The sequence below is a fragment of the Myodes glareolus genome, chromosome 4 (genome assembly GCF_982192425.1).
Source record: "Myodes glareolus chromosome 4, mMyoGla1.1, whole genome shotgun sequence".
Lineage (NCBI taxonomy): Eukaryota > Metazoa > Chordata > Mammalia > Rodentia > Cricetidae > Myodes > Myodes glareolus.
Window position 1 is genome coordinate 83456623 of NC_142029.1, and position 27925 is coordinate 83484547.

The window sequence follows — 27925 nt, forward strand, 5'->3', positions numbered from 1 at the left end:
ACATCAGGTTACTTGTTGCAGGTTTGTTAAAAGGTTTAATACTCAAAATTACATATTAAATACAGCCACATAGGCAGAAGCAGTTTGTTAAGCATCAAGCCTATTGTGTTTAAAGTGGAGGAGAGCCTGGTACTAGCGTCCAAGAAGATGCCAGAGTTAAGTGAGGCCATTAGGCAAGCTGTGACTGCTGTCTCTGCAGCACGCATTAGTAATGGGGCTGTCATCCCTTTTCCCTGTCCAGCAGCCAGCCCTGGTAGACCTGTTCCCAGGACTAGAACCTTGTAAGTCTGCCCGGACTGAGGCCAAAATGAACAGTCTTCTCTTTCAGAAGGAGCGCGGTTTCTCTGACACCTGAGCAGGAGCAGTGGCTAAGGTATTGGAGATGTCAGTGCTGTGTCCAGGCAGGGAGACACCAGGCCATCCTCCCTCCAGCAGATGCCAAGAGCATGGCCCCCGACTACTGTTTTTGCTCCTGATAAAAGGAATCGATGATATCTTTGTACTTCTCCAGAACCGTGAGCCGTTTCAGTTTCATGGTGGGGCCTAAAACAAAAATGGAAAGAAATGAGTGAAGCCTATGATGACTTGAGAAGATACGATTTGAATGAAAATGGCCTCCAAAAGCTCATAGGTTTGAGTACTTAATTCCCAGTTGGTGAACTCTGGTGAACTCTTTGTGAAGGATTAGAAGATCTTGGAGGAGGTGTGTCATGGGGTAGGCTTGAGGTTTCAAAGATTTGTGCTATCTTCAAGTTATCTCAGCTGTTTTTGCTGCCAGGCCTTTGCTCTGCTATTGTGGACTCAACCCTCTGAAACTATAAGCCCATTTAACGCTTTTCTACGCTGCCTCGTCATGGTGTTTTATCACAGCAGTAGAAAAGTAAGACAGATATCACAGGAGACCCAGGAGACAGGAAGTGAGCCAGAGAAGCAGCCAGCCTCTGAAGCAAGAGTCCCTCAGCATTATCCCCTGAGCCTCCCTGTGTCACAGTGAACTAGGGTTGGTCTGCAGCCAATAGGATACAGAGGAGGTGACAGAGTGCCACTTTCAGGAGCAGAAGTGACTTGGTTTTGTTCCCCCCCCATTACATAATGAAGTAGTGTCCCCAACATGATCCTCAACTGATTCTCCCTTACATGAACATACCCATCTCTCAGAATATGGGGATATGAGTCCTGAAACCTTTTTCAGATACCTAAGCTAGAAAATGTGCAAATCCATACACTTCAAGCCATCTCTAGACTGCTCAGAATATCAAATACAGTACAAATGGCATGTAAGTAAACTAGTGTTCATATAATAGGGGAAAAAATGTCTGCCTAGTCAGGACTTTGTGGCCTGTAATCCTAGCTCCTCAGGAGGCTGAGACAGGATGATCACAAGTTCAAGGCCTACCTGAGCTACAGTGAGTTCAAGACCTCCAGCCTGGGCAATTTAGTAAGACTTTGTCTCAAAATTTAAAAAGTAAAGAACCAGGGAGATAGCTCTTGCCTGGCTTGTTGGAGGTCCTAGAGTCAATCCCAGTACTGGGGGAAAGAATCAGGGAGGGGGTCTACATAGTAACATAATTTTTTTTAAGTTTTTGATCTGATGTTGATGAGATCCATAGATGTGGGGCCTGTTCATGCAGAGCACCAACTGCAAATGATGGCAGCAATCACACACAGCCTCAGTCTCAGGCATTCTCTCAGATCATTCCTGGGTAAGCCAGCGGCCGTGCTAGGACATGCAGGCAGCCTGTGCGGAGGTCTGCTGACCGAGAACTGAAGTCTTGCCCCGCTGAGCCGGTTTGAGTGATATATGAGTGGGCAACAGTGCACCTGGGCTCCAGGTGTCCACCACTCAGCCCACTCTGACTAGTATCATGGAAAACTCCCAGACTGGACCCTCGGATCAGTCGCTCCCGATTCTTGGCCCACCAAAATGGAGATGGCTGAAAATGGAGATGGTTGTGGGACAATGATCTTGCACCCTGTAGATTTATCAGTTGTATTGCTTTAGTAAAATGCTGATTGGTCAGTAGCCAGGTAGGAAGTATAGGCAGGGCAACTAGGCATGAAGTAGAGGTAGGGCGACCGGAAGCAAGATGAGACTGCCTCGGTGATAAAAGGTACTAAGCCATGTGGCTAACACAGACAAGAATTATAAGAGTTAATAAGAAGCTTGAGCTAATAAGCCAACCAGTTTATAATTAATGTAGACCTCTGTGTATTTCTTTGGGACTGAATGGCTGTGGGACCGGACGGGGCAGAAACCTCTGTCAACAGGAGATAATGTTTATTGTTTGCATGTTTAATTATTTATTTGTTTGAGACAGGGTCTTGTGTAGCCTAGGCTGGTCCTGGAGTTGCTGTGTAGCAGAGACTAGCCTTAAACTCCTGATCTTCCTGCCTTCACCTCTTGTGGGATGACAGGCACGTCCACCACACTAGGCTCCGTGCTATTCTTTAAAGCTCCTCCATTTGGGAGTAACTGTCTCAGTAATAGCTTATACATAAAGCCTCCCTGTGTTTCAGTGACAATTCATAATGATGAACTTAGTTTTGATGGGTTGGGATGCAGGAAGCTCTCAATAACACCTCAATGTCTCAAATGGCCTCCTCAAATCAGTTTTCTTTTGTTTGTTTGTTTTGTTTTCTTTTTTCGAGACAGGGTTTCTCTGTAGCTTTGGAGCCTGTCTTGGAACCAGCTCTTGTAGACTAGGCTGGCCTTGAACTCACAGAGATCCATCTGCCTCTGCCTTGGCCTCTGGGCAGTGCTGGGATTAAAAGCGTGTGCCACCACCGCCTGGCTTTTCAAATCAGTTTTCAACTTAAGGTGCTGGGTAACTTAAAGTTCTTTTTGTGCGTAACTCAACCCCCTACTAAAAACATGAAGGTTAGGGTCTTCATGATCTGCGAGCTGCCTGGAGAAGACCCCTTCCATTCAGTTGTCCATGTATTTAGTTTGAACAAATCTGGTTCTATATTCCCAGCATCTCTGACACAGCAGAGCATTGCTGCAGACAGTGTGACTCCTTTCAAAGTGTGTGAATTTGAGTCTCACCAAGGGGCCGTGCTTAGTGTCCTGTGCCATGAGCACCCCAAGATGCCCGATAGCTACGAGAGACTCCTCTGGTTACATGGGGCTGCACCACAGGCTCTTCTGGGCTTGGGCTGTGACCCAGATAGTTCTATCCTTTTAGCAGCCATGTGGCTGATGTCACAAACTATAGTGGTCTCCCTGCAGCCCTGGCGCCAGCGGGGCTATGGTGTGTACCTGATGGCTGCACTATCTATCACTCAACAGAACAGAGTCCCATGGTTAAGGCAAAGCTAAACATTTCATGTTCATACTGAGAAGTTCTGGCACATGTGTAATACACTCATCCCGTGCTCACAGGTTTCGGGAGCGCCCTATCCCAACACCAGAGTCCAGTGTTTTGGCCCCATGTGTGAAATGACAGGTATCTGCACAGGACCAACCTGTCTTCCTTTATGCTTCTAAGTTGTCTCTAGATGACTTTTGATACCCAAGACCCTGTAAATATTTTGTGAGGATTATTATTTAAGGGATTAAAAAACTGCATATGTTCAGGGCAGATATAATTTTTCCTCTTGGTATTTCTAATTCAAGGTGGTTGCATCCAGTGCATTTGAAAGTGACTGTTTTTCAGACAAACACATTCAGAGGCACCCAGCTCAGATGCTGTCCAAAGCCCTGTCTACACCTTCTGTTGGCACGGCCACTTCCCCACTGCCACTGTCATGGGTGTTGCCCTTCCCACACAGCCCCAGGAACAGTGAAAAGAAAACTTTACCTAGTTCTCCACCGGAAATGGAGAAGTCACGTTTGAGAATGGCCCACTTCTGGATGTGGTAGGGCCGGGCTGCTGCATTCGCATTCACCCTCTGGATTCCTTCCTGGATGGCCTGATACACAGCCTCATCTCTCTGCCCCACAATCTCGGATACGGTGCTGGCCCTGCTGCCCACCCGCTGGCAGAACTCCACAGCTTGCTCTGTCAGGTTGTCCGTTGGCTCCGATGTCTCTGGGTCCAGCGTGCACTGAAAAGAAGATGAATGAGGGTCTCTCCCTCCCCACAGAACCAAGCTTTGGTTTGGGAGGATGTCACAAGGAGCAAGGTGGGAATTCCTGCGGACTCGGTTTTAGAGTGATGTGTCTAGGGTGGGCAAGGTGCTGTGCTTGTCCCGGACATGAACAGTGGGCGGAGGGTTAAGCCTTGGCTGGTGATGTCAGCACCTGTTCAGCAGCAGCCAGTCTTCCTCCCTGGCTGTGATGCTGAGGCCCTGAGCGTGTGGGTGGGCAGCCAGACCTTTGCAAACTGGAATGTACTGGTGAGTGGAAGGATCATCTTAGTAGCCCATGGGGCAGAGGAATCTCCACCCTCCCTCGCGGTGCACAGCCGTGGCTGCATGACAGCGGGATAAAGCTGTGAATGCCAGGAGCACCTTGGGCTACACCTCAGACCACCCTCCTGCTACATACTCCTCCAGAGCCGGGGCCCTTGACATACCTTCAGAGTCAGCAGCATGGACAGGAACTTCCTCTGGTCCCCTATCAGCATGGCACTACTGATGATGGGCAGCTCCGTCTTCACGGCCTCCTCAATGGGCACCGGGGGCACATTCTCCCCACCCGCAGTGATGATTAATTCTGCGGAGGTAAGTCAGGTCCAGACTGAACCACACTCCCAGGCCACAGCTGGAGAGGCCTGAGCAGCGAGCGCAGTGCTGGCGATGCCCTTGTGGGAGGCATGAAGCAGGCCCGACCCTCCAGCAGCCCTTGAGAACAAATGCTTACTATGTCACCCATTCCTTAGCCTACTGCCCAAGTCCCTCTCTGCTCGACCAGCTCATCCCAGGGTGCGTCTTAACCTCTTTCTCCGCCCCTGCTCAGACAGTGACGTTACCCCTCCAGGTCTTTGCTCGCTAGCTGCCAGCTGATTATAAGCCAGTCGTGCCCAAGTGCATGGTTTGGGGTACACAGGCCGGAGCTTTACTCAGGGCACTTTATTCAGTTCCCACAGTCGGTCTCTAATGAGGGGCTCTCTCATTGCCATCTGCAGACAGGAAGCAGAGGCCAGCATGGTGCTGAGTAACAAACCTCAGGTTTACACCCGGTTTGGTTCTGAGACCCAACACTTAGACATTCCCCCTCCGCCGCTGCTTGTCACCTTCCCTCCAGACAGACCTCTCCTTTCCACGCAGCCAGCTTCTACCTGTGGCTCAGCAGCCTTCATCAACAGGCTACCCCTCCCCTGTCCCCGCCTCCCGTCCCGGTCTGCCCCACCCCGTTTTCACTACTCCCTTCTCTGAGCTCTCCTGCAGCTCTCTACCCACCCTGGGCGCGTGTTTCATTCATTATTTATGGCATCTGTGGGAAAGGCCAAGACCACAGCCCACCATTCAAGGTCATGGTCTTCTGTCCTGAGCGATGACAGATTTCCAGGCTAGACGGCAATCAACTCAACAGAGCCAAACACTGAAAATCTTCCCAGTGAACCCTGTGCTAGGTGTGAGAGCAGCCAGAAACCCTAACTACCAGGGGAAGAGCCATCTCCCAGGACAAGATTCTGACACCTTTCCTTTCCTTATACTCCCACACTCCCTGCATTTCTAGACGCTGGAACAGCGCTGTGGGCAAGGACAAGAGGAGCCGAAAAGTTCCTCTTTCCCTAGGTCCAGTCAGAGGGCAAACAAACCACTGCCTTTTAGAAAAAAAAAAAAAAAGGATAAAATTACATAAAACAAATGCATGAAACACACTTTAACTGGTGTGTGGGATTGTCTCCTATCCTCCTGTGTTATCTAATTCAAAAGCGGTCACTGGCCACACTGGTTCACAGGCCCAGCCTGACATTAGGCGCAGATCAGAACAAGACAGGGCCTGGCTGGGAGGAGTTCACGGTTCACTGGAGCTATAGGGGACAGGAAGCGTGTGGTCCACAGATGAGACCCATGGAGAGAGGCTTGACAGGCAGAGCCATAGAAGCACATATAGCCTTTGGGGATGGAGGCGGTGAGTCAACCAGGGCAAAGAGGGCTCGGGATCAATGGCCGCAAGGCCTCCCGGCAGACGGCAAGCACTGAGAACTCCTGGGCAATGTTTTAGAATATTCCAGTGATTGAGGGCATGACAGTTCTCAAGGGGATGAACTGGCCAGAGAGGAATCCACACGAGTCCAAATGATCAGGGTTTGCTGGAGCAGCAGGAGGCAGAGGAAAACTCTGGAAACCTGGTGGACAGTTCTAGCCTCGCCCACAGCTACTCCTGTGAGCCTCATTCCCAGCTTTCTCTGTCACTCCCACCCTCCCCACTCCTACCAGCATTTTCAAAGCTAACATGGAATGGAATTTCCTAAATCTAGTGAAGAATACCTTCAACAGCTCGGTAGCAGACATGCTTAGCACTAAGCTATAGAGGATAGGCCCTGGGGTAGGCACGGCAGGTGAAAGAAAATACTAGCTGAGCAGGCCTGATGACCCGAGTTTGAGTCCCCTGAACCCCTGAAAAATCAGGTAGTGTACATTTGTCATCCCAGTGCTCCTACAGTAAGGTGGGAGGTGGAGATAAGGGAATTGTCCCAGAAGTCCATGGGTAGCTAGCCTAGAGTATGCAGGGCAGCAAAAGTAAGAGAGGCCCCACTTCAATAAGGCGGAAGGGAAACACTGACTGCTGAAAGTTGACCTCAGCCCTCCTCATGAGTCATGGCATGTGTGCACCTGTGTGCACATGCAAAGAAAAATGTTAGAATTAGGAAACGTCTTTTAAATGTTGAAGCTGTTCTGCTGAGATCAGGAACAAATCAGGAACTGCCTCGATCACGCAATGTTCCTCTGTTCTTTTCATGCCTGGTGATCGGGGTCTAACCTAGCCCAACTATTGCCATTTCTGTCCACCACTGTGAAGGAAAAGGTTTTCCTAGCCTGGGTGAGAATGCAATAATAATAATAATAATAATAATAATAATAATAATAATAATAGCGATGATGATGAGTGAAAAGGAAGGAATAAAATTGCCACTATGTACAGATGATGTGATTTTGTCCATAGGAAATTCAAAAGGGCACACATGCTAGACCTAGCGAGAGGGTTGGAGAGGCAGCGCGGTGGTGAGAGAGCACTTGCCGGCTGCGGGCAACGTCTTGGTTTCATTCCCCAGAACTTCAAAAGAATAAATAGTGGTCATGCATGTGACACAAAATCTGTGATCCCTTTCCTCAGGAGGCTGAGGCAGAAGGATTGCTGTGAGTGCTAGGCCAGTTTGGACTACCTGGCAAAACCCTGTTGAACAAACGAACCAACAAATGAGCGAATGGCAACAAAAGAAACACAGGACTCCAGGACAACTACTCTGTGAACTCGCTAAGGTCATTTGAAGCAGGCCTGGGAACATTCGCAAGCTCAGCTACTTGGCGAGCTTAAGGCACAAGGATTAAAAGTTTGAGGCCAGCCTAGGCGATAGCATGACCCTGTTCTCAGGCAAAAACGCAAGAGTTTGGGCGGTAGGTCAGTAGCAGGGTTCTCTCCAAGCCTGCTCAAGTACCTGTATTCAATCCCTAGAATAAGGAAAAGATCATTTGACCCAAGACCAATATATAAAAAAAACAGGTAATTGCATTCTGTATCTCAGCAACAAACAAATTGAGAAACAAAAAATGTTAAATGCCATTACTTAAAATTGCACACAAATAAAATTATCCAAGAGAATATTAGTGAAGGGATGAAAAAAAAAAAAACCTCTATACTGAACACTAGAATACACTGTTGAGAGAAAAGTCAGAAGATATTAGTAACCAGAGAGGGGAGAGACAGCACATTTAGGGGCTGGCAGACTCAACTCCGAAAGACGTACAACCTCACAAACCTAATCTACAACTCCAACGAGATAAAAGTCATCATTTAAGCCAATCTACTGGATATACTTGCGCAGTGAACCCAATGTAATCCACAGGCAAATGTCCAGTCACCGTGGAGAGGAAGTTCATGGCTGTAGAACCACAGAAGCAGACACCAGCCCCCCCCCCCCCCCAATCCCCTGCCCCTAAAGCTACTCAGGGGGAGATTGTGCCGTGAAACAGAACTGTTCCGACGCTGGCTCATGAACAGTCACTTGGCAGATGAGAAAGGTGGTGCTGAGGGACAGTGAGGAAAGGGCAGTTTTGGTGGTACTGGCCTAATTGTATGTTTTTGGAGAGAAGGTATCCGGATTTGTATCGAAAACCACGTTCACCAAACGGTCTAAAATCATGGCTGTTCCTCCCAGGGCTAGAATGCGGGTTTCCGCATTTGTCATTACAAAAGTGAACACTAGGTGGCGCAAGCGAGCACAGTCCCCATAGCAGCTACCTGCTGCTCCAGGGCCAGGGTTTTACCGCTGAGGCTCACTGGCCTGTACAACTCAACCCGTGCCACCTCCGGCATCCACAGAAGACCAGAGCCTCCTTGGAACCTAGGTTGAGCTGCACCCCTGCCTGTGTAAGCTCCGGAATGAGTGGGATTGCCACCGGGGGGCTACGGTACTACACAAACGTCTTTTCATGGAGGAGTTTCTATAACTTCCCTTTCTCTGCCTTTGAAGTTTCATGTTTTATTTCAAATTTTGTATCCACTCTACCCTTCTCTCTGTCACATTTTGTGTTTCTACATAAAAATGCATAATCCTTATGCCTTGGAGTCTCCTGGAGGCTTGTCTTGTTTCATCTGGGGAAGTAAATCCCAGGTCTCCCATTCACTATCTATGTGACCCTGAAGTAGCTACATAACTTCGCTGGGCGTCCTTATTTAATTTGTGAAAGTACTCGCCCCAGAGCTGATGCTGGTAGAGGCACATAACACTCATGGAGGGTTCAGGGCTGGCAATGGCAACAAAGGGCGTTCGAGCAGACTTATTTCTGCCCTCGTTGTGCCCCCGATCCCCATCTGCCCCAGGGCAGGGGTGCTCACCTTTGAGGCGCCCAGTGATGTAGAGGAAGCCATCAGAATCCAGACGGCCCATGTCACCCGTGTGTAGCCAGCCTTCCGAGTCAATGGCCTCACATGTTTTTTCCTCCATGTTCAGATAGCCCATGAAGATGGTGCGGCCCCACAGGCAGATCTCACCAATGCCGTCGGCATCCTGATTCACCAGCTTCACCCGGCAGCCAGGGATCAACTTGCCAGAGCTGGTGATGAGAGAGACAAGGGTGGAGAAAGTTGTAGGTCAGCCCCTGCTGAGGCTCTCTGGGATCTCCAACTTCTCCATCTTCACTGGTGGCAGGGGTCCCCTCTCAGGATTGCTTTTTAAGACTTAAAAGTAATTGTGTGGGACTGTGTGTGTGTGTGTGTGTGTGCGAGTGTGTGTGTGTGTGTGTGTGTGTGTGTGTGTGTGTATAAGCCAGAGGTCAACTTGATTTTTTTTTTTTTTTTGGACATGATTGCTGGTTGAAACAGGGACTCAGCAATTTGAGAGTGACCAGTCAGAGAACTCTAGAGATCTTTCTGTCTCCATATCCCAGGCATTAGGATTAGGCATGCGCCATGACACTAAAGACAGGTTCTCACTATGTATTTCTGCCTTAACGGAAACTTATTACACAAACCAGGCTGGCCTTGAACTCACAGTGGCCCACTTGCTTCTGCCTCTCATCTGGCTTTCTACATGCATGCAGGGGATATGAACTCAGATTCTCATTGTGTGGCAAATGATTTACCTAATGAGCCATCTTAAAAGCAGAGGGGTTTTGTATTTTAGTTAGTATCTTAGGGTTTTCCTTGAATGAATGGCCAAACTGCTAATAGTAAAACCGGAGCACTGTCATACTGATGCAGAGGGAGTTGCCAATGCACAACAGACCACTCTTAAATCCCTCCCCAGAACTGATTGCCCTCCCTGCCTTCCAGAAGCCTGCCCTGACTCTTAGTCCCACCCCAGTGGGAGCCTGTCCGTCAGCTCTCCTGGGACACAGTCTAGCATTCCCCACCCTACTGGGAGAAATGGAAGAAGGAGGTTTCTTCACCAGGGACTCCTGGTTTCAGCAGCTAAGGTGTCGTCAGCCACAGGACACATGTCACAGTGGCAAAGTCTGCCCATCTGGATGAAGGAGGGCAAGCAAGGGGCTTGGCCCGAGATGGCCCTGTTGTCACTTGAGGCCAAAGCTCCAGTGTGGAAGGGAGAGTAAGAGGGACAGTTCCCCAAGGCACCAAAGGGTGTCAGCAAGGACATGTGAGCTCTCAATGTGTCCCAAGTTCAAGCTTTACCTGTACAGTCGGTAGTTGTAGGGGCTGGACATGAAGTGGGGGCCTGTGCTCTCGCTGAGGCCATAGCCTGCGTACAGGCGGATGTTAAGGCCCAGAAAGAAGCGCTGTGTCTCCGCAGTCATGGGGGCTGCTCCGTAGAAGTTCTTCTGACACTTGGCAAAGCCCAGAGCCTGACGGACCTTGGCTAATACTAGGTAATCTGCCAGTCTGCTTGTGAAGGGCTTCAGGTCACTGTGAGAGGGGTAGAGGAAAGAATGGTCCACAGAAAGGAAAACAAAGACACTCACGGAAGCACACGCCGGACTCGGCCATTGAAGCTGTCTGTTGTGATGGACTGCGAACAGTTTGGATACTGGCCTTGTACGCAACATGAATTTGTGTGTGATTATAAGTGTGAGTCCTCCAGGTTACATGCAAACATGTCATGGGGTCAAACAAGCTGAGCCCGTCTCTCCAGCCCCTTCTTTTTGATTTTTATTTTTCTTTTGAGACAGTCTCATGAATTTACTCAGGCCTTGAACTTACGCTGTGACCGAGGCATACCTTAACTGCCCATTCTCCAGCCTCAGTCTCCTGAGTGCTGGGATCACAGACCTGCCCGTCCATCCTTCCCCCAGGCCTGGCTGCACAGCCACCTTTTGTGCATGTGAATGACGCTGTAGGTGAACAGGTGTGTCTGCATCTCTGTCACAAAACTGACACTGCTTCAGAAGACACACTTCTTCTTATAATGGAAGTCTCCTCTGCCCCGCCCTTCCCTCTTTCAGGTCAAAGGACCTGAGCCCAGAGCTTTGTGCTTGCTCGGTCAGTACTCTAACACTAAGCTGGATGCTCACTTTGAAAAGTATTTTTTATGTTGAAACAAGGCCAGATGTCTACTGTGCGGGAATTTAAAAAGAAATCATGAGACAGATGTGATGGTCTACATCTATAACCCTACACCTGGAAGGCCAAGGAAGGGGAGGCCTGAACTTTAGGCTAGCCTGGGCTACCTATTAAGACTATGTCTCCTTGGGCAGTGGTGGTGCACGCCTTTAATCCCAGCACTCGGGAGGCAGAGGCAGGCGGATCTCTGTAAATTTGAGGCCAGCCTGGTCTACAAGAGCTAGTTCCAGGGACAGGCTCCAAAGTTACAGAGAAATCCTGTCTCGAAAACAAACAAACAAAAAACCAAACCAAACCAAACCAAAACAAAACAAAAAACCCCAATCAAACAAAAAGACTTTGCCTCAATAAACGAAGTGTTATACTAATAAGCAAGTGGAAGGGATTTGGGAATTATCTGAGTAGTCAAATGGGCTGCTGGAAAAACTGGGGTGGCTAGGCCTATATCATGGAAGTCAGCTACCGAGGACAAGCAGTTGGCAAGAGCTAGCTCTCCCTAAGAGGGTGAGTTCTTAAGAAAAAAATCAAGCCAGTCTTCCCAGTTAAAGCCCCCAGGTTTGCAATGGTATCAGAGTGCAAGCCCAGATACAGAGACCACTCTACTATGTTTCCCCAAGCTGAAGTCCTCTGGAATCAGGACAGCCTATTAGATTCTTGCTTGTTACTGTGTATGTGCTGGCCCTGGACCTCCCCAGGCCTCCTGCCCCCAACTTACTCGCTAGGGCAAGTGAGGTTCTGTTCCAAGGTCACTGACATGGCCCATAGCAGCATCTTGCGCCGGATGAAGCCAGACTGAGCCGCCACCTCCTGGATCCCTTCCATGATCTTCTCCCACACACGAGGCACCCCCATGTGGGATGTGGGCTCCACCTCCCGCAGTGTGTTCACCAGGCTCCCCTGCTCAGGGAAGGCCAGAAAGAAGCAGAGGTGGCACCAGGTCTGCAGACATAAGCCTCACAGTATAAATGCTCCATGCAGGTGCGCCTGTGGATGCGCACACGCTTGCACCCAGTTTGTGCACATGCGGTGGGTGTAGTTCAACAGCTGCATCTCCTCGTCTGCTGCAGAACTTTTGGTGTCCCTTGCGGACCACTGTATCCAGATGCCTGAGCAGCACCTGGATCCCTCAGATATTTCTGCATCTGTCTAATTCAAACATGATAACCTCATTTTGCCACATACTGTGGTGAATATTTGTAGTTCCAGCACTTAGGAGGCTGAAGCAGGAGGACTATGAGTTTGAGGCCCAGGCTGGGCACCTAGCAAGTTAAAGCCAGCCTGAGCTACCTAATAAGAGTCTATATCAAGACAAACAGACATATAAAACAAAACATAAGCAAATAGACAAAAACAAGGGCCAGCAGGGTGGTTCAGTGGGTCAAGGGATCTGTGACTGAACCTGACTACATGGCTTCATCCTCAGAACCTGTCTGGTGGAAGGATGTGACTGGTCCCCACAAGCTGTCCTCTGATGTACACACTGTACACTAGAGACACATAAGACCCTGCAGTACTCTCTACAAATACAATAACTAACTAACTAACTAACTAACTAACTAAATAGATAAATAAGTAAGGATGTGGTGGCATATGCCTTTAATCCCAGCACTTGGGAGGCAGAGGCAGGTGGAGTTCAGGCCAACTTGATCTACATAGTGAGTTCCAGGTTTTTCTCTCTCTCTCCCTCTCTCTCCCTCTCACCATATGTATGTGTGTATGTAAATAAGCATACGTTTAAAATTAATTAAAAACCAAACAAAGGGGCTAGGGCAATGGCTCAGCTGTGAAAGCATGAGGACCTGGATTCAGGGCTCATCTGAAAAAGATGGCCACTGCACATATGCCCGAAACCTCACGCTGGAAGAGTGGATCCTGGGGACTCCGCAACTGAAAGCTCTTGCCGAGATGGGGAACTCCAGACTCAGTGAGAGGCCTTGTCTCACATCAGTGTCCAACACTGAATAATGAAAATGTGGTGAGCCGGGAGATGGTGGCGCACGCCTTTAATCCCAGCACTTGGGAGGCAGAGGCAGGTGGATTTCTGTGAGTTCGAGACCAGCTTGGTCTACAAGAGCAAGTTCCAGGACAGGCTTTAAAGTTACAGTGAAACCCTGTCTCGAAAAACTGAAAGAAAAAAAAAGAAGAAGAAAAGAAAAAGAAAAAAGAAAATGTGGTGTACAGATGCATTCTTATTCAGTCATGAAGGAAAATGAAATCATAAACTTTGAAGATAAATGGATGGAACTAGGAAAGATCCTATGCAGTAGGTAGCCCAGACGCAGGGAGACAGATGTCACATGGTCTCTCCCACTGGAGGCACCTTGCTCCCAATCTTCAGATGAGCACACAGCCTGTAGTAACTACAGAAGCCAGGAAAGTAACACAGGACCATTGCCAGGACAGAGGGTCTGAGAGCAAGAGAGAGGTGAACAGCAGGGTACAAGTTACCGACTGGGGAAATGGGAAGGGATGGACTCTCTAGGGAAACCCAGGAGATGAGGAGCAGGACAACATGGATGCCTGGAAAATCCACAATGAATCATGCTGTGAGCTAGTCATCCAAAATGCAATACACCATTCCATGTACAAATAAACATATAGTTTTAATAAACTTTTCTCATCCAACACAAAACCCAAATACCGGACATGAGAAGCCTTCTTTACAGTTGTTGGCCAGGGCTGTCCAAGAGACTCCCAAAATACAGCCTATTGTTATTGCCCTTGGTTACCCACTCGGAGATGGAAAGTGAATTCCTGTTGCTGAAGACAGCACATACTTCAGCAACAGGGCTCGGAAACCCCTGATCTGGAACTGACCTGAATGCCCCCTTCCTGAAGACTAGCGTTCATGGTATCAAAAGGTGCCATGCAAACTACCGAAGGAGGAAGGCAACCACTAGCCCTACCCAGCTATGATGCCTATGGACCACATCAGAGACCAGCATGGACTCGGAACCCTAAAGGTACAGTAGCAGCGTGCATATTTTGATAGTAACCAACAGCAGCTCTTTAACTGTACTTAATGAGAGAGATGCCATGCCTGGTATCCCAGTTAACTGGAAGCCTCGTTATGGTTATTTGAGGAGATTCCGCAAGCCCTAATTCACTAAAGCAGCATAATCCCTAACAACAATCTGTAAGGATTTGTCCTTATACCCACAGAGAAGTCTTGCCTTCACTCCTTATCCAGGAACCTTCTCTTTGCAATAGACAGAACCACTACAGAAAACCAGCCCAGTCCCGACAGATCCATCTACAAAGCACGTTCACAGTCAAGGCGTAGGAACACTGCAGAAGAGGGGGCGGACAGACTGTAGAGCTGGAGGATCAGGGGGTTTTCTGTGAGATTGTGTCTCCTAGATGTGCCAGAAGCTCCATCCGTAAAGTCTCCCCAGCAGGACCGCCCACATGTGAGCTGACCAAAGGAAACACCAACAGGTACACTGGAGTGTACAGGAAAATGCCCATGAGACCACAGTCCTACACAAGGAACTACAGACAACTGAGGAAGGCTGGGGATGGGAGAAGTGGTCTCCCCCTGGGGAGGACACACCAATTGTTTGCCAGGGCCAAATGGTCAGGCCCAAAAACACGCAAAAAAGTGATATTATATGAACTGAGCAAGTTATATCTAGGAATACATTTATGTGCAAGCAATAACAAGTAGCAGAAAAGAGGCCATGAATTTGAAAGAGGGCAGGGAGGAATATGTAGAAGAATTTGGAGGAAAGGAAAGGAGAAATGTTATAATTATATTATAATCTCAAAATTAAAAAATAAGCCAGGTATAGTGACTCATGCCTTTAATCCCAGATCTTAGGAGGCAGAGACAGGCAGATCTCTGTGAATTTGAAGTCAGCCTGGTCTACATAGTTCCAGAACAGCCAGAGGTATACAGTGAGATCTTGTCTCAAAATAAATAGATAGATAGATGATAGATAAATAGATATATATAGATAGATAGATAAATGCAAAAATAAAACTTATTTTAAAATATTAATTTTAGGGTCTAGAGAGGTGGCTCTGTGGTTTAGAGCTCTTGCTGCTTTTTCAAAGGAGCTAGGTCCAGTTCTCAGTTCCCACATGATGCTCCACAAGCACCCACGACTCCAGTTCCAGCAGATCCAATGTCCTCTTCTGTCTTCTCACCTCTGAAGGTACCAGGGACACATACATGCACGCAGGCAAAGCATTCACACACATAAAATAAGATAAATATTTAAAAATATATCAATTGTAGGTTAAAATTCTGCATCTGTAGGATTGAATTCAGCATTATTAAAACAATTGCACTTGATTTACTACAGTGAAGGGGCAAGCCTGTCTCAAAGAAAGAAAAAAAAATAAGGTAGAGGTGGTGGGAGAGAAGCTCAGCAACTGAGAGTGCTTGGTGCGCTTCCAGAGGACCAGAGTTCAGTTCCCAGCACCCACAGCACCTCAGTAGCTCACAACTGCCTGAAACTCCTGCTCCAGGGCTCTATGCCTTCTTCTGGTCTCCGTGGACATGATGCACATACATCCATTAAACAATTTTTTAAAATTTTAAATTTTATAATTTTAAAGATGGAGAATTAAAGAAGAAACCAGTCTATGTTGACTAGCCTTCAGAGGTATGTGCACAGGTGAGAAGAAGAGCATATGACACACACACACACACACACACACACACACACCACCACCACCACCACCAACAACAACAACAACAGCAACCATAACCAAACAAGGACACGCAGGTTGCTCCCCCCAGCAGTGTTTGTTTTAGGACTAACCATGTGACATTGTTGACGCTACCAAGACACCAGGTCAGGGAAGCTGGCTAGGGAGTTTCTGGGAACTTTTCTTCACGGTTCAAATAAAGATGCAAAGACTAGGTCTATTTTTATGAGACTGGGGTGCAGGAAGCTGTGGCTACCCTTTGATCATCTTGTGGTCATACTCTAGGAAACTGTGACTTCATGGAGTTTGAGACCGAAGGTGGTAGTTTATATGGCTTAATATAATGTCATCAGCTTCCCTATTCGTTTGGTTAATTGAGTCAGGTTGGGCAAAGAGTTGCTGAAAGGACTCTGAGTGCTATTTGCACCGGGAACCGGCAACCTACGGATGTACACAGGGCCCGTAGATTCAAGCACACACCTGGGTATGTCCTGACTTACACACTGGACACACATGGGGCCGGAAGTCAGGAAGACAGACTGACCTTTAGGGCATCGGGATCTGCAAAGCAGACCTGGGCTCCCCACTGGATGCCGGTCCACAGGTCGTAGATCTGGGCAGCAATGTGGCTGAGGGGCAAGTAACTGACTACGACCTCCTGCTGGACTTCTGCTGGCTGGATGTCCCCAGCCTGACTGCCGAACCGCGCCGTCCATGTGATCTGAGGGGAGGAAGCCATAGGGGCTTGGGCTACTTCTGTAGAAATTCCCAGACGACGTAGGCGCCCTCCCAGGTATTTCTACAGGCTCTGGAGACCTCTAGGGACAGGCCTCCCTGCTGCTCCCTTCCCTCTCCCTTCTGCAGGGCTCTGTCTACACCAGAAGTGGGTGGGCATTCCTACAACTAGCTCCTTAGGCTGAGCAGTCAGAGAGGCTTCCCCAGAGGCTGTTGAGGCAGGACCGCAGCCCGGAGTCATCCCACCCACCCATCTGGGCAACTGTCCTACATTGTCTTGACTCAACATCACGCCCTTGGGGTTTCCGGTGGTGCCGGATGTGTAGACCAGCACGCAGCACTGGTTGGGCTGCTGGGTGTCGATGACAGCGTCCAGGGCCTCCTCAGGTACTTCTTGTCCCAGTTCTATGAGTTCTTCCATCTGTGGCAACAGAGGGCAGAGGAGCTGGTCTGGGTCAACCGTACAGGCACAGGCAGGCCCACTAATCACCCAGGGCTCGCTACTCATACCGTGTACACGTTGGCCATCTTCTCTGGAAGGGGTTCTTGGTATATCACCACTGCTTTTAGATGTGGCAAATCTTTCCAGATCTGCATTGACAGGGAAACAAATTGGGTTTCAGCAAGAAAACGGCTATGTTGTAGAAAAACAGCCTCATCTGCATGTGTTGGGCTGTAGCAAAAGTCTACTATTTCTGATCCTCAATGCCACCTCTGTTCACAGCTCCCCACTGTGGGAACTTGGGTGCAGGGACAGTGGGGACCTAGGGCCTGATTGAACAAGTCACACAACAGAATGTTAGGTTAGTGCAGATGAGGGAGACAGAGGTGCAAAGGGAGTGCAAATTTCAATACGCTGTCTCCTAAATTACTCAGTGGGAAAGATGTGTGTCTACAGCATGACTTACTTCATGGCCTGAGTAAGGAGTGCGGTGTGAACATACATGAATAATGGACATGCATACAAGCAAGCATTTGTTTATGTTTGTCACAGGGCTCTGGAAGGCTAGAACTCATTACCCTGACTTTCTACAGGCAGAGAGCGGGGGCAAGCATAAGACGAAATAGAAGGGAGAAAAAGTCTTCCAGCATAACATATAGTTTTGACTTTGGAATCATGTAAATATTATAATTACTTAACAAATATGTTTATATGTAAAAGAGAAAAGATGATTTTCCAGTCTTGAGAGCAACCTGAAAGAAATAAACGCAACAGTCAAGTGTGGCAATGTGTGCCTGTCATTTTAGCTCTGGGGAGGCTGAGGCAGAGGATCACAAGCTAGCCTGAGCTATGAAGTAAGACTGTTTCAAACAAACAAATAAAAAAACCAAAACACTTCAAACCAATACAAATGAAGACTATACGTCAACCTGGTTAAACACACACATACACACATGAACGCACACACACACACACACACACACACACACAAATAAACATCACCTAAATACATACGACGGCATCAAAAGCTTTTTGTTTTATTACTTGTTTGTATGTTTTGATTTTTTCCTAATGGTAAGGTCTTATTATGTAGTCCTGGCTGTCCTGGAGCTCACTCTGTAGACCAGGCTGGCCTCAAACTCACAGAGATTTGCCTGCCTCTGCCTCCCAAGTGCTAGAATTCAAGGTGTGTGGTGCTGGCCTCATTAAAGAATTTTATACCTGTGTTTTGATTCTTTGTTCTTGGGAAAGTGTTAAAAGAAATTTCAGACTTCACCCAGCAGCCTGTCTTTCTTTCTTTCTTTCTTTCTTTCTTTCTTTCTTTCTTTCTTTCTTTCTTTCTTTCTTCCTTCCTTCCTTCCTTCCTTCCTTCCTTCTTTCCTTTCTTTCTTTCTTTCTTTCTTTCTTTTTTCCTTCCTTCCTTCCTTCCTTCCTTCCTTCCTTCCTTCCTTCCTTCCTTTCTTTTTTAACCTGTGTGTGTTGTGTTCATGTGTATATACACTTTGGCACGCCCAGGTTTTTAAAAGGTCTGGGAGCACTCGGGTCCTCATGATTGTACAGCAGACAGTTCACTGGATGAGTCATTTTCCTAGCTCTCTCACTTTATTTTGCCTTTAAATGTTTTTATTTATTATTATTGTGTATATATGATGGATATAGTCATGCACATGTCACGGTATGCTTGTCTGAAGGTCAGACATCCTTGTGAAGTTAACACCACATTCATATGAGATCTAGGAATCGAACCCAGGTCATCAGACTTACACAAACACTTTATCTGCTGGTTCATCTAGTTAGCCCACTCCCCCCACCCCCGTATGTGTGTGTGTGTGTGTGTGTGTGTGTGTGTGTGTGTGTGTGCACGTGTGTATTCGGGCATGCTTTTTGAGACAGAGTCTCATATAACTCAGGCTGGCTTCAAACTTGTAGCCTTGGCTAACTTTCTCCCTCCATTTCCTAAGTGTCAGTGTCAGGATTACATGTATGTGACCGTGTCTGGATTCATAGGTCTTATTTTTTTTTTTCTTCAAGATAGGGTTTCTCTGTAGCTTTGGAGCCTGTTCTGGAACTTGCTTTGTAGACCAGGCTGGCTTTGAACTCACAGAGATCCGCTTGCCTCTGCCTCCCGAGAGCTGGGATTAAAAGTGTGCGCCACCACCACCCAGTCAGAGGTCTTACTCTGGTGATAAATCTGTACTGTTATTTTGAAATTATCTGATATGTTTTCTAGGATTAGACCAATGTTATCATCTGCTACAATTTTTAAGTTTAGATACGAGAAATTCAAGAATATAATCTAACAAAATTTAATTCCCATCATGAAATGTTTGAATCGGAGCTATCTATCACTGTGAATTATGATTTAAATGGACACATATAGACACACAAGCACACACACACACACACACACACACACACACACTCCTGAGAGAGAAGAAATGAGAGAGATGAGCTTCTATGAACTCAGTGTTCTGTCTGAAGATGTGAGGGGAGAGGGAAAAAGAGCAGGGGGAAAGGTGAGGGAGGAAGGGAGGTCTGAGGAGCTTGAGAAAAAGGGAGGGAGGTGAGAGGGTGAGATGGAGGGACAGCAGGAAGAGGAAGGATAGGGAGGAAGGGGAAGGGAGGCACGTGCATACTGAACTGGTGTGAGAGGGCAGTGAGTCAGGAGGGCAAGGTAGTTCAGGCGAACGGGTGGGGGAGCTACAGAAGGGAGAGTTCCAGACACTCTCCTAGGGTCAGTGACTCACTGGCTGAACAGCCGTGCTGACAGACATCTCATTGATGAAAGCTGATGAAACTGGAGACAAAGTTGCTGTAGGATAATGATCTTGTATATTGGAAAAATTTGTCACTGGTATTGGTTTAATGACACGCTGATTGGCCAGCAGCCAGGCAGGAAATGTAGGTGAGGTGAACAAACTAGAAAAATGTTGGGAGAAGGAAAGGCAGAGATGCAGCTGCAAGCCAGATACAGAGGAAACAAGACGAGAATGCCTTATTGAGAAAAGGCACCAATCCATACGGTTAAGCATAGGTTAAAAATTATGGGTTGTCAGGCAGCGGTGGTGCACACATTTAATCCCAGCACTTGGGAGGCAGAGGCAGGTGGATCTCAGTGAGTTCAAGGCCAGTCTGGTCTAAAAAGCAAGTTCCCGGACAGCCAGGGCTGTTGAGAGAGCTTGGGAAGGGATTCTAGACAGAAAAGGACAGAATCACACATGGCTTCTTGGTAGCAGCATTTTCTTGGGTGGATTCTGTTTGTTAGATGCAAGCAGAGGTGTGGTTTCTTTAAGAGAGGCTTCCTTACTTAGCATTAGTGGCAAAAATCATGTGGTTCTTTTAAAAGACCCTGCTGCCAAATACTTAAATGGTGTTTATGAGCAGCTGAAGGTATGCTTCTTGCTGGTGGCATGGATCTAGAAACTCTGCAGAGTTGTGGTAACAAACATGGCTCCCACCAGCACCTCCACCATGAAGCGAGACTCTCAGGAAGTCAAGAAATGGGGCAGAGCCAGGTGTCAAAGCCACCACTTTAGTCCTAACCATGCTGCTTAGCAGGTTAAAGACTCATGTGATCATAAAAAGATAGAAATAAACACTAAAGATAGATTCATATTAAAAAAAACTCTAAATGGTTTACAGTATGCTAAAAAACATATGTAGGCTTGGGAGAGAAAAGAAAAAGGATAGAGAAAGTCCTTAAAAAAAATAGAGTAATCTTTAAAAAGCTATGTAAGATGGAAAATGCACAGAGTCTGGATACTATATGTTATTGTGTTGTCTTTGAATTATATGATTGTTGAGGAAGAAATAGCAGTTGCTAAAAGACATTTGATTACAAATGCTGCTGGATTAAACCAACCTATATATTTTAAAAATATCTCAATTTCAAAATTTAAGTCAAAAGATATGTTAGTTTGAGAAAAAGATTCTGATTTTATTTCCACAGGAAATGAGAGGCTGTAGATTCACTCTGGGTTAAGAAAAATAGGTTTGATCAAGGAGGATTCCCTGAAAAAATCTCCAATAGGAGAGGATGGCCCAGACAATCCATCTCAGAGTACCTCTGTTGCAGTTTCCTCTGAGTTCTACATACAAAACAGCTTCAAGTGACTGGTGGAGGTGATCCAGATTCACAGAATACTCCAGTCAGGATTTAGCCATAATCCTAAATTTTCTCAGGATACCTCAAAGATTATCAGTACCCCCAATTAATAGGAAGTAGCCTAGAAAACTACAACCACATTCCCAAAAAACAGATTAAGGATGTTTGTCTTTGTTGGCTACAAGTTGTTATAAATAATGGTCAGGAAAAAAGCTAAACAAAGGAGATTAGATTCAGAGTTCTTGTTTTGAAAAGAAAAAAAGGAGAAGTGCGGTGAGATAATGCTCTTGTACATTGTAATGATTTGTCACTTGTAATGGTTTAGTAAAACACTGATTGGCCAGTAGCCAGGCAGGAAGTATAGGTGGGGTGACCAGACTAGGAGAATGTTCAGAAGAGGGAAGGTAGAGATGTAGTCACAAGCCAGATACAGAGGACACAAGATGGAAATGCTGCACTGAGAAAAGGCACTAAGCCTAAGATAAGAATAATGGATTGATTTCAGTTGTAAGAGCTAGTTAGTAATAAGCCTGAGCAATATGCTAAGCAGTTTTTAATTAATATAAGCCTCTGTGTATTTATTTGGGACTGAACGGCTGCAGGACTTGGAGGGACAGAGAGCAATGGTTAAGCCAGAGGAAACAGGTCTTGCACAGGTGTCTTGGAGGCCATAAAACATAGACCCAGAAAAGCCATGTCTTAAGGGGGTTTAATTTGAACTTGCCTTCAAAAATAGTTAGAGCAGAAAAAATAGTAGTTGTGGTAAAATATAAAGACATTTAACATATGTATAATTGAAATCCCTATGTTTTAAAAATAAAGTTGGGAAATTGCTGAGTTAAATTAAAACTATAAATCCACCAAATCAAGAATCTCAGTGAATTTAAAGGAAGATACACACACACACACACACACACACACACACATAAATAAATAAATTGATTAAAAAAAAACCTTTCCAGATACAGCCTGAGGGAAGCATTAAAACCAGTGCTAGAGAATACATCTTGAGATAGGCATGACAATGCAGGGCCTGGAGTGTGCAGAGGAGTTCAAGACTAGCCTCAAAGGAGCAAATGAAACAAGTCTTGAAAATGGCCAGAAAAGCTGGTTGGTGGTGAGGCACATTTTAACCCCAGCACTCAGAAGGAAGAGGCAGGTGGATCTATGTGAGTTTGAGGCCAGCCTAGTCTACAGAGTGAATTCCAGGACATTCAGAGAAAGCCAGGGTTATACAGAGAAACAGTGTCTTAAAAAAACAAAAAACAAACAACAACAAAAAAAAAAAACAAAAAAAGAAAAAAAAAGCAGCCAGAGAAATAAATATATCATAATGAGAAAGAAACACACAGGGAGAAAACATTGGGATGACAAAGGAAGGAAGGGTCAACCAAGAATGCAAAATCAGATGAAATTAATCTTTCAACAAATGAAGTCCAAAGTAATATTTGTTTTCAGAAAAAGAAAAACTGAAAGAATGCATTGCTTTAGAAACCTCAAGAATTCTGAGGAATGAGGCAGCAAGAGAATTTCAAGGGTATACACCTGCCATGAAGCCTGGCAATTTGAGCTCAATCCCCAGGATCTATTTAGTGGAAGGAGAGAACCAATCTCTGAAAGTGGTCCTCTGACTTCCTCAGTATGATGTTTCAAATACGGGACAAATGGCTGAGGTGTACATTAACATATCAAAGCAGAATCCTCCCTGCATCCCTCAGTCCCCACCTGTTACAGGGTCCTCCTGACTGCCATACCCCATCCCACCCCAAACTTCTCCAGCTCAGGGGCTGGACTGCCCTTCCCCCAGCTGCCCTTCCCTATATAATCCAGGCATTTTGGTTATCTGGTCCTTTTTGTCTGTTCTCCTTTGGGCCTCCTGGCTGCTGCACCTGGTTCCCCACCTTTCCCTCCCCCTCTCCTCACATTGTTCAGAGTCATGTCTACTCTGGACTCTCCCAGACATCCCTGCCTCTGATGATGCTCTCCCTCGCGCATCTAGAATAAACTCCCCTCCACCATGCCTAGGAGCAGTTGTGTCCTTCCCTTCTCTTTCTTTCTTTTCTTTTCAGTCAGTCAGTACACGTGTGCACTCCCCTCTGACACCCTTATACATGTTCAGCATCACTGCAAAGCCCTCGCTAGTCTCCTCTGGGGTTAGCTGGCTTGCTTCTGTGAAATCCACTGTAGGGTTTGTACGTCTGTCTGCATGCTCTGTGAGTTCCCGTCACACGTGGAGCAGTACTCTGCCTGAAGGTGCACTGAGATATGTTCAAGATGCACACCAGAAGGTCTAGAGCAAACCTTGAGGTGGAAATGGAGGTCGAGATAGACTGGGAGGCCAAACACAACACAAACCCAATGCAGAAGTTAGAAGGGGCAAAGAACAAGTAGCCACATGGTTGATTAGTGACCATTTTGTTTTCTAGACCCCAATAAATGCTAGGAGCAGAAGAATCGTTGAAATTTCAAGACACAAAGCTATATTTACTTATGTATATCTGTCTGTTTGTGCATGGCTGCGTATGTGTGTGGAAGGATGTGCGGATGATATGAGGGAGCTGGCTGCCTTGGTTTACCAAGTGGATTCTGGGGATCAAATTCAGATCACCAGGCTTGGCAGCGAGCATCTTTCCTATTGAATCATCTTGCCGGCTGTTTTTCCTTTATCTTTCTCCTTGAGACAGGGTCTCATGTATCCCAAGTCGGTCTCTAACTTTCTATGTAATGAGAGAATGGGTTTGAGTTTCTGGTCTTCTTGCCTCCACCTCCTGAGTGCTAAGACTACAGTGGAGTACCTACACATCCAGTGATGTACGCTAGGCTTATGTGGCCCAGGGGGTGGAGCCATGGCTCCAGGTAAGCATTCTATTAATTGAGCAACACTCCCTGCCCTCATTATCAAAGGTAAGAAAGATGCACACAGCTGATTGGGAAGTATAGGGAAGTACTTGGAGAATGAAATAGCATGATGTGGAATATTTGCCTTTTAATTTAGCAAAAAGGCAAAGGTGCATGTGAGAGCACCCTAATAAGTGTGAAACATGATGATGCAGGGGCCCATCTCTGTTTTTATTTGTTTGAGAACTTCGATAACACAAATTCTGTTTTAAACCTAAGGGAGTCTTAACTGAAGCCCTGGATCTGAGAGGCCGCTTTTTAAGCTGTCCAACCCTCCCCAGCCCAGCATGGGAGGGTTCAAAGGAGGGCATACCATTGGCTACAGGGCCTGTCGAGTTGGTTTTCCTTCTTCTAAGTGAGGGCTCAGTGAAACCACTGAACTAGGCCATTCCATGGGTGGGAAGAAGGTTTACTGTAACTATGAAACTGCCTCCTGGCTATCAGGTGGTAGAGAGTAGCTAGAGGCATCTGGGGAGTCCGAAGCTGCCGTGGCTACCTGGCGTGGGGCTGAGAGACAGATGTGGAGGGGCAGCTGTGGAAGGGAGGAGGTAGAACCTGGTGTAGCCTGAGATTTAGACAGGAGGGAAAGAGGAAACATGCAGGCCAGTTCACTGGCTTTCACATGCAATACAGGGAGATGTTAATATTAATAACGAGAAAAGAGCCTGGCGGTTAGCTCGGAGCTTTGAAATATGTTATATGTGTGTGCTAACAGGGAGCTAGATATACCAATTGCCAGAAGAAGAGAAGCGGCTCTCCCTGGCAGATAGAGACCTATTTCACAGTTCCTGAGCAATGCTGTGGAAGCTTCTATCTTTTTGCCAGCAATCCTTCTGAGACACCCGAAGCTGAGGCCAGACTGTCAGTTCGGACATTGCCAGTAGTACTGCCATTTTGGGGATTGGGACCTAACAGCACCCCCAACATGTGTGTATGTCCATGAGTGAGTGAGTATGTGTGTGTGTGGGGGAGACACAGGTTGATATCAGATGCTTTTCCTCAATCACACTCAACCTTATTTTCTGAGGTCTTTTGGTGAGCTTAGCCATGGGCTTCCTCTACCTTCACCTGTGCCGACAGGCACTTGTTATAACGTCCGGCTGTTCATGTGTGTGCTGCTGATCCAAACTCAGGTTCTCATGCACACCTAGAAGGCACGTTTCTCATAGAGCCATGTCCCCCTCCAGCTAGATTGATTCTTTTAAAAAAGACTTTCTTTTTTGAGATTATAATATAATTACATCATTTACCCCTTCCCTTTCCTCCCATCAACCCTCCCATAAACCCTTTCCTGATCTCTTTCAAATTCATGGCCTCTTTTTTCATTAATTATTGTTACACAAGACATGCACACACACATTCCTAAATACACAGATATATAATGTTAATATTACTTTGTGTGTATATGTTTTCAGAGCTGACCACTTGGTACTGGATAACCAGTTGGTGCGCTTGACCCTGGGGAGGATTGTTTCTCCTGCTCCCAGTATTCCCTAGTTGTCTTAGCTCTTTGTACTGGAAAGATTTAAGAGCCAGAAGATCAGGGAGCTTGCTGTGAGACTGTGTCTCATAGTAATATCAGGAGCTATACCAATAAAATCTCCCCAACATGTCTGCCTAAACACGAGCTGTACAAGGACAATAAACATGGACGGTGAGGCAAGCTCATGAGGCCTCAACCCTGTTAAATTGGTTCCTAATCCATCAAGATTTCAGACCTAAGTGGGCCTGGGAGAGCCTGGCTCATTTCTGGGTTAGGCTGTGATGAGTAAGGCTCAGAAAATGACCTAATGACCTGGGTGTATCTAAGACCATGGGGCTATATAAGGACTTGTGGGTCATGCTAAGTCCAGGGTGCTTTGAAAATGCCAGTAACATCTATATCCCTGATGACTACTCCAATAGAGACAAGGGAAGGCATTTTCCATGACCTCCCTGAAAGCCCCATGGTTCTTGGAGGTTGACCACTTAGCCCTCAGACCAAGAGTTTGGAGAAGGGGAGAAGGTTGACTGGAGATAGCTCAGCCCTCCTTGTCGCAGAGTACGGTTGGGGCCACACAATCTGTCCCTATCTGTCTGTTCCCAATCCCACATGTTCGTCCAAGATAGACAAATGGAGATGGTCAGTGAGACCCCGAAAACAAGACTCAAAGAAAGGGCCGTGTAAGGAGGCAGGACAGTTCCTTACTAGCCAAGGAGCCACAGGAGAAACCCTTCACACTAAAACAGAATGGTTGCAAAATAGAGTTTTCATAATCACCCTAAACTGGCCTAAAAGGCTGTGCTCACATGTCTGAGACTAGCGCAAACTCCATGGAGTCTGTATCTAGCACAGGGTATCCAAGTACAAGATGCAAGGGTGGGTACCTTATCCAGTCTCACTGACAAGTTCAGGAGGGTGTGTGTACTCACACCTGCCAGGCCATCTCTGCTGTTTGAGGAATTGTCTCTTAGGCTGATGATTCAGGCCCCTGCTTAGATCCTGTTGGGGGTCTGGGTCCGCCTCATTCCCCCATCCCACAGCTTTCCTGGGCCCCAGCTCTGCATTTCCGCCTGGCCTGTCTTGGAGAGGAGGGACACTCAGCTTTCCTTGTTGCACTAGCATTCCCTGAGCAGACCTGGACTCTGGAGGCTTCGCAGGGGTGGGGTGGGGGGTCTCCTCACTTTGCTGTGAGCTAGTGATTCTGTCAGGGCTTGCATAGCCTCACCTGAGGGGACCCTCTCCAGGAGCTGGGTCTGCTCCAGGGAATATCTCCACAGCCAAGTGAGAACTACAAGCCCTAGCTTGCTTTTTCTTGTCTTAAGAGACGTCTCCAGCAGAGATGAAGGGAGGCAGGCACCTACTGTGGTCTCTCTGGAGACCCGGGTTCCAGGTTCGGGAAGGCTGACCCTCAGGAACAGAGGAGTGGTTAGAGCCCAAGGAACATCTCCAGAGTACAAACTAAGCCACAGAGGAGCTCAGTGTCCACCGCTCTCTCTTTAGGTAAGACCCTATTCAGAGGGAAAACCATGGCAGACAATGGGCTGGCCAGGAGTATGAGCGAAAGGCAATATTACCCAGTCCCCAAGTGTGTGTGTGTGTGTGTGTGTGTGTGTGTGTGTGTGTGTTGTACATGTGTATTGCATGTGCACATGAGCTGAGGGAGATAAGAATTCTTGATGGCTGAATAAAAGCGCCCTTCCTACACTCGAGTAGGTGTCCAGCCTCTAACCACACACCCACTGCTCCTTCCCATCAAACCTTCAGTATCTTCTCCAGCTGCTTCTGTGTGTCAACCACAATGACGTTGGCACGGCAGTCGTGGGCGATGTACTGGCAGGCCTCATGGGAGCTAGTGGTGTAGATGCCAGTGACAATGCCCCTGTTGGAGGCACAGGAAGATTCATATCGGATGCAGAGGAACCATCCCCTTCTCACAGCCTCCATTCCCAGGGAGCTCCAACAGGCAGGGATGGGAAAAGGTGGACCCAGAAGGCCCTGGGGGTAGGGGATATGGGATGCTGGGGAGTGGTAGAGAGCCCGCTAAAGAAATGATAATCCTCTCTGTCCTTTCTGCCCACCACCAGCCCATAGGAGACCTTACCCCTGCCCAGTCACTCACCCTGCGAACACTGTGCCCACCGCAGAGAAGAACCACTCTGGGGAGTTGAAGCCGAGGATCCCCACGCTGTGGGCTCGTTCCAGGCCGAGCTCCAGGTCAAAGACAGATAGGCAGGTCAGCTACACTGAAAGGGTCTTTCCCTCCCCTGCTGCCTCCCAGTAGACTGCAGAAGCCCGTCCAGGCCCATCTCAGAGTTCACCCAGCCCGAAAACATCTTAGGGAATCAGCTTCTGGCAACCCCGTTGACTCTTCCTCTGACTTTCTGGGGAGACCAGTCTACTGGGTTTCCTTTCTTGAAGGTAGCCTGCGGTAGAGGCTCCATAAATGTAAGAGCCCAGAATATAGAGCTAGCCCAACGG

At 47.2% G+C, this 27925-nt stretch overlaps 1 protein-coding gene across 3 annotated transcripts in view; it reads right to left on the reverse strand.

Moving 5' to 3' along the window:
• Positions 1 to 12: 12 nt before the first annotated feature.
• Positions 13 to 27925, reverse strand: part of Acsbg1 (acyl-CoA synthetase bubblegum family member 1) — a 60016-nt gene continuing 32103 nt past the window's right edge. For all 3 annotated transcript variants that reach the window (XM_087905669.1, XM_087905671.1, XM_087905670.1), the window contains 11 exons: positions 27567 to 27655; positions 27206 to 27326; positions 17030 to 17110; positions 16791 to 16940; positions 16329 to 16505; positions 11844 to 12025; positions 10244 to 10474; positions 8951 to 9168; positions 4518 to 4657; positions 3801 to 4047; positions 13 to 543 (listed from right to left, as the gene is read on the reverse strand). In XM_087905669.1, the coding sequence (XP_087761795.1) occupies positions 458 to 543; positions 3801 to 4047; positions 4518 to 4657; positions 8951 to 9168; positions 10244 to 10474; positions 11844 to 12025; positions 16329 to 16505; positions 16791 to 16940; positions 17030 to 17110; positions 27206 to 27326; positions 27567 to 27655 (1722 nt within the window). In that variant the 3' untranslated portion in view covers positions 13 to 457. The remainder of the gene's footprint in view (positions 544 to 3800; positions 4048 to 4517; positions 4658 to 8950; positions 9169 to 10243; positions 10475 to 11843; positions 12026 to 16328; positions 16506 to 16790; positions 16941 to 17029; positions 17111 to 27205; positions 27327 to 27566; positions 27656 to 27925) is intronic.